Source organism: Silene latifolia, chromosome 9, assembly GCF_048544455.1.
Source record: "Silene latifolia isolate original U9 population chromosome 9, ASM4854445v1, whole genome shotgun sequence".
NCBI classification, from domain to species: Eukaryota; Viridiplantae; Streptophyta; class Magnoliopsida; order Caryophyllales; family Caryophyllaceae; genus Silene; species Silene latifolia.
Window position 1 is genome coordinate 102117383 of NC_133534.1, and position 20262 is coordinate 102137644.

Consider the following 20262-nt stretch of genomic DNA (forward strand, 5'->3'; position numbering starts at 1 on the left):
GTCGGGTTATCATTTTAGCTAAATGAAATGTACATATTGCAATGTAAACTTAAGTTTAGCTTAAAGAAGTGACATGAGACTCAAAATGAGATATACTTCTAACATTTTATGACATCCTAACCTTAGGTAGACAAGCACATTGCTTTTTGACTTAGGATTGACGGTTTTAGAAAATGGAAACGGTTTTTGACTCGGACGCCAAATGTACTATAATACTGTCAAAACGACCGTAATGACACCTAGATGACAACCAAGTGGTAGACACAAGTGTACGAGTTAGCTTTTATTAACCGATTTACAAAATGTCATAAAATCGCGACCATTACGCCAAATCTGGCCATCAATAACGAGCGTATCACAACGATTTAATGCATTTAATAACGACACCTAGATTACCGTTTTCCAAATATTGGCGGAAACCTTGACCGCACTAATAAGAATAACGGTTTTCCTCGAAAATCGTTGTTATTATAATGTGACAATGGCTGTTTAAGAAACCGTTATCAAAAATGTTTAACAGTTTCCAAAAACTCGTTATAGAATCACCCTTATCAACGGTTGTTAGATAACCGTTACCAGATTAAGAAAATGGCGTTTTGAAAACCGTTCCTAAATTAACACCAGCAACGGTTTTTGGTACCCGTTGTTATGTTATAGCTACGGGTTTTTTTGTAACCGTTACCATTTTCTATTATGAAAGAACGGTTCCTCTGTACCCGTTGTTATTTATCATTTACGGGTTAAAAATAACCGTTGTAAACTTTTTTTCAATGTTTAATATTAAACCAATGCATGTATGATAAATAATGAACCGTTGCATGCATTGTTTTGTTTGACCATTATTACTATCCGTTCATTATTATATTCACATATGCATACATATTTTCCTATAAATATCACTTATAATGTAATCAATTAACCATATCTACCAATTCAAAGTTCAATTAATTATAGCCTATAATTTAATTAAAAATATTACACTTCGATCACCATGTCGTTGTCGTCTTCTACATCCGCCGAATCACAATCAAATACCCGTTATGTCCATCTTATTACCTGTATTATACACAACCTTCCAATCAAATATGATGACAATGGTAAGGCTTTTTCGAGAAGTTTTACTTGGATGAAAGATATGCTTCGTCAAGGTGGTTATACGAACGTTAAAAAGGTCCACCCAGCTTGGACTAAAGTTTGTGGTTTTCTTGGTTACGCAATGAACGAGTTTGAAGGTTTTGGGAAGAAGCTGGACTCTTTTCGTCAAGCGAGAAAACTCCAGGCAAGATACGAGGATCATGATGCTGGGAAGAAAAATTATTATACGGATGATGTGTTACAAGTAGGGGTGTGCACCGGTCCTGAACCGGACCGGACCGGTCCTGAACCGGTTTAGACCGCAACCGGAAAAGCTGTTTTCTTGAAGACCGGAAACCGGACCTATTTTTTCCGGTCCAGCCCTGAACCGGACCTGTTAATACCGGGTCGGTCCGGGTTTAGCCCTTTTAGACCGGTATGAGAATATGATACACACACAGACACACTTCTTGAATAAAAATATTAAAACTATTTTTCTTTATGCCTTTATTGCCAATACGTTTATCAAACATGACTACATGAGGGGCTGGGCACCATGTTTATGCCTTTATTACCAATACCACAAAAGTCCAAATTCAATACTAGAAAAGTCCAAATTAAGAAATTTTGTCAAACAAATATAATCTAAAAATTCAAATCCTAAGTCCTAAACCAGTTCAAGGCTTCAAGCACATCCGTGAGTCTCCATGTTCCAACTAGCCAACTTCATTCCGCCTAGGAGTGTGCATTTTACCGGTCCGACCGGATTTTTGACCGGAACCGGATAAACCGGTCCGGTTCAGGGGTAGACCTGTTGCGTACAGGTCCGGTTTCCGGGACTTCAATTTATTTAATTAGGGTTTACGGTCCGGTCTCGAAAAAACCGGATTAAACAGGTTAAACCGGAAATAGCCGGTTTCTACTTAAACATAAATGCTGTGACTTCGTCAAAATATCAACTTCTCAAAAGTCAAACCCATTATCTTTATCCATTTATCCCACTTTCCCAATTCAACTAACCCTCTACAATCCCTAATCTATCAAAACTCTATCAAATCGTCTTCTTCTGTTAACCTCCAAAATCCAACCCCTAGTAAAACTCAATCTCCTCATAAATTAATCTCCTTCTTATGACGGTCTCTAGAAACATTCCTATAAAATCCCAATCTACTATTCTGCTTCGAATCAATATAGTCGATTTCTCGTAAATGAAGGTAATTTACATGCTATTTTTTCTTATTTATTCATACGGAGTACTTGATTTAGTAATGATATTGATATACTTCACTTTGTTAATGTCGACTTGTTTTTGATCTAAAGTTAATTTTAATACTTTTGTGTCAGAGACTTTGTTGTGTTAGTTTATGGAGTACGAATCTTGTGATTAAACATAGCGCATGTCTTCTGATTTTGTTTGTTTACATTTAAAGTGGCTTTAAAATCTTGTTTCAATTCTTTGATCGATTGATATGGAGTACGATTATACTGAGTCGAATTTGGTCTATTAATTTTAGCTGATTGTGCGATTGATTATGGTTTAATTAATTAATTCAATTTAATTGTTGTTTTGTGAAGTTCTGTTCTAATTGTAAAATTCATATGTTTTGAGATGAGCTCCATTCGATCCAAAAAAGCTATTCCGTTCACCGACCTCTCTGTCGATTCCCAGGCGCTCACAAAAGAAGAGCTCACTGAATTGGAGAGTACATTATGTTCTGGCAAGAAGCTTACGGAGGGCCGCTTGTATATCAAAAGAAAAAGCAAGCGAAGAGCAGAGTATTGGAATTGCTTTATGGAGTATTTAGAGGCACAACCAGACGGTACTAAACTTCTTCGTGCTGAGTGTAAGTTTTGTGATAAAACTTTTGCTGCTGATTCTAATGTGAATGGTTCAAAGAATGTTAAACAACATTGGGAGAAATGCATTCGTAATCCTGCTAATAGAGGTAAAGGAAAACAAGCTGAGTTGTTTTTTGAACCCGGGGATTTAGGAAAGGATGGTGAAGAGGGTGAGGGTAAATTGAAATATGGGACGATAAATCTCAAAGATGTTAGGGATGCATTGACTTATATGATCATTGTTGATGAATTGCCATTTAAACATGTTGAAAAGCAGGGTTTTAGACATTTGATGAGTGTTGCTTGTCCTAGATTTCATATTCCCTCACGAACTACAGTTGCACGTGATTGTCCTAAACTTTTTTTACAAGAAAAGTCGAGTTTGAAAGACCTGTTAATTAATTGTCAAAAAGTTTCTGTGACTACTGATACTTGGACATCAATTCAAAGGATAAACTATATGTGTCTTACTGCACATTTCATTGATAATGGTTGGAAATTACGTAAGAGAATTATCAACTTTTGTCCTATATCTAGTCATAGGGGTGAAGATATTGGTAAAGCTGTTGAGACTTGCTTAGAATCTTGGGGTATTAAGGATAAGCTTTTTACTGTCACAGTTGATAACGCTAGTTCAAATGATGTAGCATGTGCGTATTTGAGAAAGATGGTTCAACGTTTTGGGAGCATTAATGATGGAAGACATTTACATGTAAGATGTATGGCTCACATTATTAATCTTATTGTTTGGGATGGTATTAACGAACATAGCGTGTGCATTGCTAGAGTTAGAAATCTTTGTGAAGTATGTGAAAAATTCTCTGCTAGACTTCAAAGATTTAAGGATCTGGTTCAAAAGCTTAATATTAATTGCAAATTGTCTTTGTCACTTGATGTGCCTACTCGTTGGAACTCAACCTATCTTATGCTAGAAACTGCTTTAAAATATCAGCGTGTTTTTGGTGGGTTTAATTTACCTGATGGGGACAATGTTCCACCTAATGAATTACCTCCTAATGCCGATGATTGGAAAATGGTTGGGAGGCTAGTTGTGTTTTTGGAAGGATTTTACCTGATAACTCGTCGAATTTCTGGTTCTTTATATCTTACGAGTAATAAAGGGTTCTTTGAGATTGCATCTGTTTGTGATATGCTAAAAAAATGGGAGAAAAATCCTGAAAAAGATTTTAAAAATATGGCTATTTCGATGAAAACGAAATATAATAAATATTGGGGGATGTGAAAAAAATGAATATGATGATATACATGGTGTGGTCCTTGATCCTCACTCAAAGTTAACGGTTCTTGAGTTGACACTTACTGATTTATATGATAAAGAAAAGGGAGAGGAATTGGCTAGTAATGTCAAAAATTTTGCTTATTCTCTATTTGACGAGTATAGAGCCATGTATTCTTACCCTCAAAGTGGACCAATAAATAATGATCAACACCAAGATCAGGAAGATGTGAGGTTAGGAGAAACCATGAACTATGTGTAAAGCCTTAAAGAGAGGGCCAAAAGACTCAAAGGGTCAGGTGGGAATATGAGGAGTGAGTTTGAGAGATACTTAAATGAGGTGTTAGGAGAAGATGAAGAGGGACTTGACGCATTGACATGGTGGCGACTCAATGCCCATCGATATCCAATTGTTTCACGCATGGCACGTGATATATTGGCTATACCATTGTCTACTGTTGCATCGGAATCTGCTTTTAGTGCAGGAGGTCGACATCTCGATTCATTTAGGAGTTCTTTGACCCCTGAGGTAATGAATTAATCCTTCTCTTCTCATTGTTTATTATCATGTTAATTGAAAAGATTTTAAAGTGAAGCTGTTTTTATTGTTGTCTTACATGATGAAAGATGGTACAAACTTTGATATGCTCTCAAGATTGGCTTCGAGCGAGAGAACGAGAAATGACCAGAGAACAAGAAACGAATGCATCTGTAGAGTTGGACGATCATGGACTGGCACAAGAGTTAGAAGACCTTCAAAAAGGTAAATATAGTTGGTGAATTTATAATCAACATGCTGAATTGCGATAGTTGAATTACTTTTTATTTTTTGAAAACTAACCCATTTCCTTTGTTATTTGAGTATGACCGGATCACTTTGAGAATGACATTATTTATGTGGCGGAATGAAGTTGGCTAGTTGGAACATGGAGACTCACGGATGTGCTTGAAGCCTTGAACTGGTTTAGGACTTAGGATTTGAATTTTTAGATTATATTTGTTTGACAAAATTTCTTAATTTGGACTTTTCTAGTATTGAATTTGGACTTTTGTGGTATTGGTAATAAAGGCATAAACATGGTGCCCAGCCCCTCATGTAGTCATGTTTGCTAAACGTATTGGCAATAAAGGCATAAAGAAAAATAGTTTTAATATTTTTATTCAAGAAGTGTGTCTGTGTGTGTATCATATTCTCATACCGGTCTAAAAGGGCTAAACCCGGACCGACCCGGTATTAACAGGTCCGGTTCAGGGCTGGACCGGAAAAAATAGGTCCGGTTTCCGGTCTTCAAGAAAACAGCTTTTCCGGTTGCGGTCTAAACCGGTTCAGGACCGGTCCGGTCCGGTTCAGGACCGGTCCGGTCCGGTTCAGGACCGGTGCACACCCCTAATTCCGCCACATAAATAATGTCATTCTCCAAAGTGACCCGGTCATACTCTGAAATAACAAAGGAAATGGGTTAGTTTTCAGAAAATAAAAAGTAATTCAACTATCAGCAATTCAGCATGTTGATTATAAATTCACCAACTATATTTACCTTTTTGAAGGTCTTCTAACTCTTGTGCCAGTCCATGATCGTCCAACTCTACAGATGCATTCGTTTCTTGTTCTCTGGTCATTTCTCGTTCTCTCGCTCGAAGCCAATCTTGAGAGCATATCAAAGTTTGTACCATCTTTCATCATGTAAGACAACAATAAAAACAGCTTCACTTTAAAATATTTTCAATTAACATGATAATAAACAATGAGAAGAGAAGGATTAATTCATTACCTCAGGGGTCAAAGAACTCCTAAATGAATCGAGATGTCGACCCCCGCACTAAAAGCGATTCCGATGCAACAAAGAGACAATGGTATAGCCAATATATCACGTGCCATGCGTGAAACAATTGGATATCGATGGGCATTGAGTCGCCACCATGTCAATGCGTCAAGTCCCTCTTCATCTTCTCCTAACACCTCATTTAAGTATCTCTCAAACTCACTCCTCATATTCCCACCTGACCCTTTGAGTCTTTTGGCCCTCTCTTTAAGGCTTTGCACATAGTTCATGGTTTCTCCTAACCTCACATCTTCCTGATCTTGGTGTTGATCATTATTTATTGGTCCACTTTGAGGGTAAGAATACATGGCTCTATACTCATCAAATAGAGAATAAGCAAAAATTTTGACATTACTAGCCAATTCCTCTCCCTTTTCTTTATCATATAAATCAGTAAGTGTCAACTCAAGAACCGTTAACTTTGAGTGAGGATCAAGGACCACAGCCATGTATATCATCATATTCATTTTTTTCACATCCCCCCAATATTTATTATATTTCGTTTTCATCGAAATAGCCATATTTTTAAACTCTTTTTCAGGATTTTTCTCCCATTTTTTTAGCATATCACAAACAGATGCAATCTCAAAGAACCCTTTATTACTCGTAACATATAAAGAACCAGAAATTCGACGAGTTATCAGGTAAAATCCTTCCAAAAACACAACTAGCCTCCCAACCATTTTCCAATCATCGGCATTAGGAGGTAATTCATTAGGTGGAACATTGTCCCCATCAGGTAAATTAAACCCACCAAAAACACGCTGATATTTTAAAGCAGTTTCTAGCATAAGATAGGTTGAGTTCCAACGAGTAGGCACATCAAGTGACAAAGACAATTTGCAATTAATATTAAGCTTTTGAACCAGATCCTTAAATCTTTGAAGTCTAGCAGGAGAATTTTTCACATACTTCACAGCATTTCTAACTCTAGCAATGCACACGCTATGTTCGTTAATACCATCCCAAACAATAAGATTAATAATGTGAGCCATACATCTTACATGTAAATGTCTTCCATCATTAATGCTCCCAAAACGTTAAACCATCTTTCTTAAATACGCACATGCTACATCATTTGAACTAGCGTTATCAACTGTGACAGTAAAAAGCTTATCCTCAATACCCCAAGATTCTAAGCAAGTCTCAACAACTTTACCAATATCTTCACCCCTATGACTAGATATAGGACAAAAGTTGATAATTCTCTTACGTAATTTCCAACCATTATCAATGAAATGTGCAGTAAGACACATATAGTTTATCCTTTGAATTGATGTCCAAGTATCAGTAGTCACAGAAACTTTTTGACAATTAATTAACAGGTCTTTCAAACTCGACTTTTCTTCTAAAAAAAGTTTAGGACAATCACGTGCAACTGTAGTTCGTGAGGGAATATGAAATCTAGGACAAGCAACACTCATCAAATGTCTAAAACCCTGCTTTTCAACATGTTTAAATGGCAATTCATCAACAATGATCATATAAGTCAATGCATCCCTAACATCTTTGAGATTTATCGTCCCATATTTCAATTTACCCTCACCCTCTTCACCATCCTTTCCTAAATCCCCGGGTTCAAAAAACAACTCAGCTTGTTTTCCTTTACCTCTATTAGCAGGATTACGAATGCATTTCTCCCAATGTTGTTTAACATTCTTTGAACCATTCACATTAGAATCAGCAGCAAAAGTTTTATCACAAAACTTACACTCAGCACGAAGAAGTTTAGTACCGTCTGGTTGTGCCTCTAAATACTCCATAAAGCAATTCCAATACTCTGCTCTTCGCTTGCTTTTTCTTTTGATATACAAGCGGCCCTCCGTAAGCTTCTTGCCAGAACATAATGTACTCTCCAATTCAGTGAGCTCTTCTTGTGAGCGCCTGGGAATCGACAGAGAGGTCGGTGAACGGAATAGCTTTTTTGGATCGAATGGAGCTCATCTGAAACATATGAATTTTACAATTAGAACAGAACTTCACAAAACAACAATTAAATTGAATTAATTAATTAAACCATAATCAATCAGACAATCAGCGCTAAAATTAATAGACCAAATTCGACTCCGTATAATCGTACTCCATATCAATCGATCAGCAATTGAAACAAGATTTTAAAGCCACTTTAAATGTAAACAAACAAAATCAGAAGACATGCGCTATGTTTAATCACAAGATTCGTACTCCATAAACTAACACAACAAAGTCTCGGACACAAAAGTATTAAAATTAACTTTAGATCAAAAACAAGTCGACATTAACAAAGTGAAGTATATCAATATCATTACTAAATCAAGTACTCCGTATGAATAAATAAGAAAAAAATAGCATGTAAATTACCTTGGTTTTTGCGTAAATCGACTATATTGATTGACGAGAATAGTAGATTGGGATTTTATAGGAATGTTTCTAGAGACCGTCATAAGAAGGAGATTAATTTATGAGGAGATTGAGTTTTACTAGGGGTTGGATTTTGGAGGTTAACAGAAGAAGACGATTTGATAGAGTTTTGATAGATTAGGGATTGTAGAGGGTTAGTTGAATTGGGAAAGTGGGATAAATGGATAAAGATAATGGGTTTGACTTTTGAGAAGTTGATATTTTGACGAAGTCAGCAGCAGATTTATGTTTAAGTAGAAACCGGGCTATTTCCGGTTTAACCCTGTTTAATCCGGTTTTTCTGAGACCGGACCGTAAACCCGGAATTAAATAAATTGAAGTCCCGGAAACCGGACCTGTACGCAACAGGTCTACCCCTGAACAGGACCGGTTTATCCGGTTCCGGTCAAAAATCTGGTCGGACCGGTAAAATGCACACTCCTAGTTACAAGCGCAATATTTATGGATTGCAACCGATTGTGACATTAATCTATTAAGAACATATCGACACTATATTGACACTCTGCCTCGTTCATGGAAGGCGGAACAAGTGCCTCCTAATAATCCACATATTGAATTCCCAATATTTATCTTAATCGCAGGGGAATTACAAGATGACTATGTTGATTAATTATTATTATTATAATTAATGTTGTTGAAATCGCGCGTCTTTTAATTTCTTGTTATGTATGTGTTTTTCTTGAATATATGCATTGTAGAGTATTTTATTTTCTAATTATTTATTGCAAATTACATAGGTTTAAAACATTTGTTAATAAGTCAACTTTTACATTAATTAAGTAATTAATGTTTAGGAATTAATTACCAACGGTTTTGAAAAAAATTATAAATATGACTATAAATATTAAAACATCCTTTATTAGCATCCATTAATCAAATCACAATATTCATCCCCATTACACAAATTTGAAACAACATGACAATGAACCCTAATTTTATCAACAACGAAGAATGACTTACACAAACAATTGCAGATGATAGGAAGGTTCTCGTCGGGCTTCCCGCCGATCAACACCCATTAATCAAAGTATCCCTTGAACATCAATGTAATTATTGGATTAAGAGGCGTGAAGTAGTCCGGCTTGTCAACCAAGCCTCATCATCATCTTCATACCCTCGTCGGCCTATTCCTCGCAACTTGGCTGCAGCGAGAGATATGTTGAGTTGTACTCTTCCAACCTTATCTCCACATGCAAGTCGTGTCCTTGCATATATTCAATCTGTTATTGCAAAATATGAAGCCAATGACCCGGAAGTTAGCGGTATACCAGAGTGGCATAGTTGGTGGGGGGTTAAGAAACACTTTTTACTCTTAACCGGGGTTGTTCCGGCTTATTATACATCTTTTGATTTCTAATAAATGATGTAATGTATTTGGTTTAAAATTAAATGAAATAATCATTTTGAAAGTGTTGAGTTATGCTTGTTTGATTTGCTTCCATTTTTTGAACTCCATAGATCAGTCAGTAATCACGATTGCTGCTACAATACTCATTAACAACGGTTCTCCTACAACCGTTGTAAATTTGTTCATTAACAACGGTTCACCTACAACTGTTGTAAATTTGTTCATTAACAACGGTTCTCCTACAACCGTTGTCAATTGTGACGTTCTAACTTCAATGTGGATCGTTTATTTATTTTTTGACCATACGACTCAATATATTAAAAAATAAATACATGTAAGATATGACCATACGACTCAATATATTAAAAAAAAATAAGTACATGATATGACAACGGGATTTTTTAAGCCGTTGTGAATATTTCTCATTATTCTTGATTTGACCAATGCACGGACTGTTCATTTTTTTTTTTTTGAATCAACGTTGCATTATTGGTGAGTGATTCTATAATTTTAATTTTGTTTCAAATTATGACCGTTAACCAAGGTACAAATATTACGGGTCCATGGGTGCAGAGAGATCGTAAGTTGTCAGAAGAAGCAGAAAATAAAAGATTAAGGGAATTGTGTCGTCAACCGAGCTATATTGAAAGCGAGAATAAAATGGATGCGTTATGAAAAAGGTTAAAGGAACAATGTCCTTTCCATTTCATTAAGTTCCCCTCTAAACATATAATTCTTGAAGGTACAGAGGCGAATTCATCGGCTTTCGAAATTGGTTCTTCTGAGGATTTGATGGTGGGGTATATATTACCCAGATGCGATTGGTATGTATCTACCGTGAGTGAAGGAACGAAATGTAATACTCCGTATTTATAAGTCTTGGGGTACTCTATCGAGTAGCCCTTACTCTGTCGAGTAAGGGCAAGTTGCGAAATAAAATAGTTTCTGACCTGTTGGGTACTCAATCGAGTAGCTGGGGTACTCGATCGAGTAAGGGGGTACTCGATCGAGTACCTTGGATACTCGATCGAGTGTCCGGTTTTACGGGGAGTTTTTCTCGGGTTTTGTTAATTATGCGATTAAGGTATTTAAACATAATCGTCATTGTTTTAAATCACTTTTACAAAACCTAAAACCCTGTTTAAGAGAGAAAGCAACCAGTTCATCTTCCTAATCGCATTCTTAGCAATTCCCGGAGTTCAGACGGTCGGTTCTTGTCGTTATTCGTGTCGTTGAGTTCCTTGCGTCGAGGGTAAGCTTTTAATATAATTTTTATAATGTTTTGTTAAGTTTGGTTAAACCCTAATTTAGGGATTGGGGGTTTTTGTGTGTAGTATGTGATGTATAGCCTATATGTGTTATATGATAGGAGGAGGGTTCGTAGAAGAGGCTTTTTGACTCATCTGTTGATACCGTCGATTGTGCTTTCAGTGTAGGATTTCCTACTCGCATTAGTCCCATAATGGGATATTGGTGATGTTTTGTATTTGGTTGTTTGATATGATGATTGTACTATGTTTGTGGTTGTGGTTCTTTGTTGATGGTTCTCGAGATGCGTTCTCGGTGAGTGGGGTCACTTGCGGGAGTGACTTCACGCCCTAGTTTCGCCCTTCGTGGAACCCGCCACGGAAGGGGATGTGCACATTAATGGGACGGGGTTATCGCTCGGTATGATGAGCGGGGCTTAGGTGGGAACGGTGCGGTCCCCCATGGCGTGGCTGGTCCGGTGGACGGTCGTATTGAGATGATGGGAATTGGTTGGTGGTGTGTGTGTGTGTGTGTGTGATGATTCAAATTGTCTGTTTATCTTATTATTGTTATCTATATTGATTGTGTGATTAGTCGACCCGGTGTTGTTTTGTAAACTGCGGTGATCCATTCGGGGATGGTGAGCAGATATTGAGCAGGTATTGAGATGAGTACTTGGGATAGTGGGATGCCACGACATGATGATAGGAGTCTTCCATTTGTAGCCTTTAGTTTATTTACTTTTCGATTAGACAGTCAGTTTGAGAATAATGTATCGCACTTTTAGTTGGTTTCATGGATTGTAACTATTCGTTAAACTATTTATAATAAACGTTGTTTCTTTATTGTTGGTTGATTATCATTGCCTCGGGTAACCGAGATGGTAATGTCTTCATACCTGAGTGGTCCTGGTAAGGCACTTGGAGTATGGGGGTGTTACAAATGGTATCGAGCGACGATCCGAAACCTCGTAACCAATGAACTTAATGAACATAGGGAGTCAATTAAAATGAACCCGGGGTAAAAGTTGTAGGAGCTAGTGCAAAGGCTTGGGAGACGTCCTAAAGTCGCAGGGGTCGCCCTACAACTTTGAACCGGTCACATGGGGGAAGTGTTTGTCGAGTTGTATGTGTGTTTGGTTAACTTGTTTACAAATGTGATAGAATGTGTTGATTGTTGGATGTTCGAAGTTGGAAGTTGAGAAGATGAAAGAAAGGTGGTGATATATAGAAACTGTTGATGAAATGATAACATGTTGAATGTTTTACAACGTGGCAATTAATAGCATGATGAAATGATCTCGTAGATATAGAAAAGATGTGTAGCATGATTGTTATGATATAATATGTGATTTATAAAGTTTAACATGTTAGCATATGACGTAACATGCGGGTAGCTTTTACGAATTAGTGTTACTCGATCGAGTGAGACTGACTCGATCGGGTGGGTTTTTGGCGATTTTGAGTCCAGAATCGAGTTTTTGGGCACTCGATCGAGTAACTAGGGGTACTCGATCGAGTAGGGGGTCACTTGATCGAGTAGCCTAGATACTCGATCGAGTAGGTAAGAGATCAGAAGGTCTGTTTGGGTCTGGAGTTTGGGTACTCGATCGAGTACGTGGGGTACTCGATCGAGTAGCCCGTTACTCGATCGAGTGGGTTTGGAAACTCGATCGAGTAGGTTCTGGGGGTCGCGTCTTCGTGTTTTGAAGTTTAGTACGCATGTTCATATCTACCCCTTTTCTTATATATGTATAGTTTCAAGATGCCGCCCAAGAGAACTGCTTTGTACGCGAGAACTGAGCTTATGACCGTGGATGACATCGTTAAGATGTTAGAGCACCAGGATGCTCTTACTGAGACCCTGAAGAGAGTGAATGAGGACAAGGATAAGAGTAAGGAGAAGGAGGTTGATCATTCTAAAATCAGCCTCTATATTGCGAGGTTTAACCCGAAGGAATACAAGGGGGTTGGGGAACCTAACCTTCTTGATAGTTGGCTGAGAGAGATGGAGAACATCTTAGACTTAGTTCATTGTCCTGATGAGATGAGGGTGGAACAGGCTGCGTTCTATCTGAGGGAGGCAGCAGGCAAGTGGTGGGATTCAGTGAAGGTGAGTGCTAAGGATATATACACCAACCAAGGCTTACCTACTATACCTTGGGAGGAGTTTCGTATGGCTGTGAGGAAGGAGTTCGTACCGGAGCATGTAAGGAGTAAGTTGAGGGAAGAGTTTGATAAGTTTAAGATGATCACGAGATGTCCGTAGCCGAGTACTACAGACAGTTCAATGAGAAGTCCGGTATGCCGAGGATATGGGTTTGAGTGAGGTGAACCGGCACCGAGGTTTGAGAGAGGGTTGACTACCACGATTATGGATAAGTTACCCGTGGGAATCCTTACCGATGTTAAGGAAGCTTATGCGAGGGCCGGGAGAGAGCGAGAGGTTGGTGGAGATGGCTCGGGAGAGGTCGGGTGGTGAGAAGAGGAAGTCCGAGAGCGAGGGTGGTGGCCAATCGAATCACAAGAAAGGCAACCACAATCGCCTAAAGGATTTTCTTCGGGTCCGGGTTTAGTCTTTGGGGCTTCCTTTGGGCGTGGCCGGGGAGTGTGGGTAATAGTTGGGGAGTGACCGCTTTGGTTGTGGTGGTGTAGGCCACAAGAGACATGAGTGCACGAGTGCACGGGATCTTTCGAGACCCGCACGAGCTTCGCGAGCAAATGACCTACTGGATCATGGCCAAACCGGGAAGTCGAGTTGCAGAGTGGAGGCAACCGCAACGGAGGTAATTCTTATCGAAAACACCGACGAACAACAACAACAATCAAGGGTCGGGTGCTAAGCCGACCGCATCACCAAGATTGTCCGGGAGGTGGGCGGAAGACCGATGGCAAGTTATTCATGATGGAGAAGAAGGCGGTGAGGAAGATGCGCACGTTATCACCGGTACATTCCTTGTTAATGGTATTCCTACCTTTGTTTTGTTTGATTCGGGGGCTTCTCAGTCGTTTGTGTCTTCGAGTCATGTTAAACAGTTGGGTTTGAGAGTATATGAGTCTGTTAGTGAGCGAGTTTTCATACCTTCGGGTGAGTCTGTATCGTGTGGGAGGTTGTTTAGAGATGTATCTTTGATAGTTGGGCAAGTTGATTTCCCTGTAGACTTGCTAGAGTTTCCTTTTAACGGTTTTGAGATGATAGTTGGGATGGATTGGTTAGGAAAGTATAAAGCTAAGATAGACTGTCATCAAAAGAAAGTGTCCTTAAGAGGTCCAAAGGGTGTTAGTGTGTCTTACCGTGGGTTTCTAGTCAAACCCAAAGTTAAGTTGATTGCAGCTGTTACATTGAAGTCTTATCTGAGGAAGGGATGTCCTCTGATCTTGTGCCATGTGAGAGATGACCGGATAGAGAGTCCGACAGTTGATGAGATACCAGTGGTGGGAGAGTTTGCAGATGTTTTTCCAGAGGAGATTCCGGGGTTGCCACCGAAGAGGGAGATAGATTTCACCGTAGAGTTGAAGCCAGGGACGGGGCCAATCTCTAAGGCACCGTACCGTATGGGTCCTAAGGAGATGGAGGAACTTAGGAAGCAGTTGGATGATTTGATAGAGAATGGATACATTAGACCAAGTGTATCGCCTTGGGGAGCACCAGTTCTTTTCGTAAAGAAGAAAGATGGGAGTTTGAGGCTATGCATAGATTACAGGGAGCTGAACCGTGTGACGATAAAGAACAAGTATCCTTTGCCAAGGATAGATGACCTGTTTGATCAGTTGAGCGGTGCAACAGTCTTTTCTAAGATTGATTTGAGGTCGGGGTACCATCAGGTGAAGATTAGAGAGGTGGACATACCAAAGACAGCTTTCACGTCAAGGTATGGCCATTATGAGTATGTGGTGATGCCGTTTGGGTTGTCTAATGCGCCGGCAGTGTTTATGGATTTGATGAATAGAATCTTCAGACAGTTCTTGGACCAGTTTGTAGTAGTGTTTATCGATGATATCTTAGTCTACTCTAAGACTAAGGAGGAGCATGAGGAGCATCTGAGGATCGTGTTGCAGACTTTGAGGGATCATGAGTTGTATGCTAAGCTGTCCAAGTGTGAGTTCTGGTTAGAGAAAGTTGCTTTTCTGGGGCATGTAATCTCTAAAGATGGGGTAGCTGTGGATCCGGCGAAGATTGAGGCAGTGACAAAGTGGGAAGCACCGAAGAATGTTGCTGAGGTTAGGCGTTTCTTGGGTTTAGCTGGATACTACAGACGGTTCGTGAAAGATTTCTCCAAGATAGCTAGACCGATGACAGCGTTGATGAGGAAAGAGAACAGGTTTCGTTGGGATGAGAGTTGTGAGGCGGCGTTCCAAACATTAAAGGAGCGTTTGACCACAGCTCCTGTCCTCGCATTGCCTGAAGGGAGCGAGAATTTCGAGGTTTATACAGATGCCTCGAAGAATGGAAATTTGTGATGTGTGTTAATGCGAGAATGGTAAAGTGATTGCCTATGCTTCTAGGCAGTTGAAGCCTTATGAGGAGAACTACCCTACTCATGATCTGGAGTTGGGTGCAGTGGTGTTTGCTCTCAAGATTTGGAGACATTACCTTTATGGAGCAATCTTTAAGGTATTTTCTGATCACAAGAGTCTCAAGTACATCTTCACGCAGAAGGAGTTGAACATGAGACAGAGGAGGTGGATGGAGTTGATTGGCGATTACGACATGGAAATCATCTACCATGAAGGGAAGGCCAATGTTGTTGTTGATGCTTTGAGTAGGAAGAGTGTACATTCTCTTTGTACAGCTCTATCTTTGATGAGGCTGAGAGATGAGGTAGCGAGCTTTGGGATACATATGATGCAGAAAGGAGATGCCATGGGTGATATGACAGACGGCTTGAGTTCTATGATGACATTCGGGATAAGCAGGCTTTGGATCCTAAGATAGTGGAGTGGAGAGCTGGAGTAGAGAAAGGGACAGTGTCCCGGTTTTCTATTCATACAGATGGTAGTTTGAGGTTTGATTGTAGGTGGTGTGTTCCTAATGACGAGGAGTTGAAAAAGACAATCATGACAGAGGCGCATTACACACCATATTCAGTTCATCCAGGTGGAGACAAGCTATACAAGGATTTGAAGAAAACGTTTTGGTGGCCTGGGATGAAGAAAGAGACAGCTGAGTTTGTGTCCCGTTGTTTGACATGCCAGAGAGTTAAAGGGGAACAGAGATGACCACAAGGTAAGATTCAGTCTTTAGAGGTGCCTGAGTGGAAGTGGGAATCCATTTCCATGGATTTCATTGTGGGTTTGCCTAAAAGTCAACAAGGTAACAACATGATTTGGGTGATAGTGGATCGTCTGACCAAGTCAGCTCACTTTGTTCCAATGAAAGATACATGGACTAAGGCACAATTGGCTATGGCTTATCGAAAGAACGTGCTTAAGTTACATGGAGTCCCTAAGGACATAGTGTCTGACAGAGATGCGAGGTTTATATCAAGGTTTTGGAAGGAGTTGCAGGAATCGTTGGGAACAGCTTTGAAGATGAGTACAACATTTCATCCTGCGACAGACGGGCAGACGGAGAGAACAATCAAGACTCTTGAGGATATGTTGCGAGCTTGTGTGATGGATTTTGGTGGTAGCTGGGAGCAGAGGTTGGACTTGATAGAATTTTCTTACAATAACGCTTATCACACCAAGTATAGGTATGGCACCGTTTGAGGCTTTGTATGGGAGGAGATGTAGGAGTCCAATCTGTTGGGACGACAGTGCTGAGGCAGTGGTTTTAGGACCAGAGATGGTGCATGAGATGGTGGAACAGATTAAGATAATCAGGGAACGGATGAGAGCAGCCCAGGATCGACAAAAGAGTTATGCAGACCTACATCGTCGGGACATAGAGTTTCAAGTTGGGGACAAGGTTCTTCTGAAAGTGTCTCCGATGCGTGGAGTTATGAGATTTGGGAAGAAAGGCAAGCTAAGTCAGAAGTTTATAGGGCCTTATGAGATCTTAGAGCGAGTTGGGGAAGTTGCTTATCGTTTGGCTTTACCAGCTGCGTTGGAGAGAGTGCATAATGTGTTTCATGTATCGCAGCTGCGGAAGTATGTGAGTGACCCGTCACATGTGTTGGAGGCAGAGAGCTTAGAGCTAGATGAGTCTTTATCATACCTTGAGGTGCCTAAGCAGATTCTAGATCGAAAGGTTAGAAAGACTAGGAGTGGTGAGACAGTTTTGCTTAAGATCCTTTGGTCTAACCACGAGACCGAGGAAGCTACATGGGAGCCAGAGGAAGCTATGAAAGAGCATTACCCTTTCCTCTTTGATCAGGTATGTATGGTTACGAGGACGTAACCTTGTTTCTTTTAGGGGGGTAGGAGATGATCGCGAGCAGTTTTTACGAGTTTTATACCCCTTTTATATGTTGTGTCGGGATGAGTTGGGTTAGTATCATGTTTTACGTTGAATTTTGTTTGACCTTCGAGTCGGGAAGCTTATGGGAGTACCTTTGTTTAGTAGTGGTTTGAACTTCGGGGACGAAGTTCCTTTTAAGGAGGGAAGACTGTAATACTCCGTATTTATAAGTCTTGGGGTACTCTATCGAGTAGCCCTTACTCTGTCGAGTAAGGGCAAGTTGCGAAATAAAATAGTTTCGACTGTTGGGTACTCGATCGAGTAGTTTGGGGTACTCGATCGAGTAAGGGGGTACTCGATCGAGTACCTTGGATACTCGATCGAGTGTCCTTTTTACGGGAGTTTTTCTCGGGTTTTGTTAATTATGCGATTAAGGTATTTAAACATAATCGTCATTGTTTTAAATCACTTTTACAAAACCTAAAACCCTGTTTAAGAGAGAAAGCAACCAGTTCATCTTCCTAATCGCATTCTTAGCAATTCCCGGAGTTCAGACGGTCGGTTCTTGTCGTTATTCGTGTCGTTGAGTTCCTTGCATCGAGGGTAAGCTTTTAATATAATTTTTATAATGTTTTGTTAAGTTTGGTTAAACCCTAATTTAGGGATTGGGGGTTTTTGTGTGTAGTATGTGATGTATAGCCTATATGTGTTATATGATAGGAGGAGGGTTCGTAGAAGAGGCTTTTTGACTCAGCTGTTGATACCGTCTCGATCGTTGTGCTTTCAGGTAGGATTTCCTACTCGTATTAGTCCCATAATGGGATATTGGTGATGTCTTTGTATTTGGTTGTTTGATATGATGATTGTACTATGTTTGTGGTTGTGGTTGCTGTTGATGGTTCTCGAGAGCGTTTCTACCGAGTGGGGTCACTTGCGGGAGTGACTTCACGCCCTAGTTTCGCCCTTCGTGGAACCCGCCACGGAAGGGGATGTGCACATTAATGGGACAGGGTTATCGCTCGGTATGATGAGCGGGGCTTAGGTGGGAACGGCTGCGGTCCCCCATCGGGGTAATGGGTCCAGTGGACGATCAAGTATTGAGATGATGGGAATTGGTTGGTGTGTGTGTGTGTGTGTGTGTGTGAGTTCAATTTGTCTGTTTATCTTATTATTGTTATCTATATTGATTGTGTGATTAGTACTGACCCCGGTGTTGTTTTGTAAACCTGCGGTGATCCATTCGGGGATGGTGAGCAGATATTGAGCAGGTATTGAGATGAGTACTGGGATAGCTGGGATGCCACGACATGATGATAGGAGTCTTCCGCTGTAGCCTTTAGTTTATTTACTTTTCAGTTAGACAGTCAGTTTGAGAATAATGTATCGCACTTTTAGTTGGTTTCATGGATTGTAACTATTCGTTAAACTATTTATAATAAACGTTGTTTCTTTATTGTTGGTTGATTATCATTGCCTCGGGTAACTGAGATGGTAATGTCTTCATACCTGAGTGGTCCTGGTAAGGCACTTGGAGTATGGGGGTGTTACACGAAAGCTTGGGGTCACTGGTGGTTTAGGTCATCGAAGGTGATGTCGGATTTGAAGGAAAACATCAGAGTTGAAATGGACTCCTACACCATCATTAATGGGAAGAGATATTGTACATGACGTTGTGTATTTTGGGTCATTTGATTAATGTATGTTTATTAATGGCTCATTGGGTTGTATTTGGGAAACTAAATAAGGAAAGAAATTTTTAATATATGCATTAATTATATTGGGTTATATATAATTTAGTCTTCAATTCCTAACTTAATACCAAATATGGAAGATGCTTTTATTTTTTGGCGGGAAAAATTGGACACAATGAAAGATAAAAGACAACGGTTACACACCAACCGTTGTATTATAATGAAAACAATTACGGGTTTTTATTCAACCGTTGTCATATTGTAAAATGAAGAAGTCGGTTTGGCTTCACCCATGTTTGTTAGTTTCAATTAAATCAGTGAGTTTCCCTCGAACACTTAAAACCCGTGTTTTTTGGCCAACACACATGCAAACCTTCTCCTCGCTCACTTAACACCCTCGAACACTGAGTTTTCCTAGAACCACTAGTCTTCTCCGTCGTCGTCGCCATCCCCATTCCCTCCGTCATCGCCAGACCGGGCCCGGCTTCTCCTCTTTGAAGAAGAAATAATAAACCCTACTCGTACGTCTCATTAACTTAATGTCTTTATTTTCTTTTTTAGTTGTGATATTATCCCCTAATTATCTTAGGTTTATTGTTGGGAAATGTGTCCTCAACAATAGTGCGATCACATGATTTAAATATCATTATTAAATCTCATACTAAGAATACGTGAGGGATGATTCTTTATACAGTCGACTGACCGTCATTAATCGGTAATGATTGGCTAACTAGAGTTTGACATTACTGTCGTGTGACGGTGGTGGTCAGTTGATCCCTTTAGGTCACACCTATAGGATGAGGCCCAAATAGATATTTAATTAATTGTATGCGATACGAATTAATTAATTCCTTATTTGTGGAGTGCAATTTTGCGTCTTATTGTAATGTGATTAAATAAGATTAAATTTAGTAATTAAGTGTTAAATTACTAAATTAGTTGAGGTATTAATATAAGTTTTGAGGTAGAGGTAATTAGTTATTTAAAGTTACAAGAAGTTGTAATTTTAACTAACTAGTAATTATGGGACCCATTATATGTTGATATAATGGTAGTATACTACTCAAAAAGTGGAGTGTATATTATATTATTATTTGTAATATTTAAGTGTTAAAGGATTACATTAATAATTAAATATGTAAGATAGTTAAACATATGACTTATAAGCATTTGTGGGACAAATGACAAAAGGCAAAAATGGACCAAAATAAGACCAATCTTTCGGTCATATTAAGAGCACAAGAGATGCTCTTTTGTCTT

General features: G+C 39.5%; 1 protein-coding gene across 1 annotated transcript; it reads right to left on the reverse strand.

Moving 5' to 3' along the window:
- Nucleotides 1-5930: 5930 nt before the first annotated feature.
- LOC141601422 (zinc finger BED domain-containing protein RICESLEEPER 2-like) lies at nt 5931-6968 on the reverse strand. The gene has a single exon (XM_074421704.1). The coding sequence runs from the start codon at nt 6966-6968 to the stop codon at nt 5931-5933; it is 1038 nt and encodes a 345-aa protein (XP_074277805.1).
- Nucleotides 6969-20262: the final 13294 nt, after the last annotated feature.

Bases quoted from the DNA above. Each gene is read 5' to 3' on its own strand.
- LOC141601422 (XM_074421704.1), bottom strand. From the start codon at position 6,968: ATGGCTCACATTATTAATCTTATTGTTTGGGATGGTATTAACGAACAT.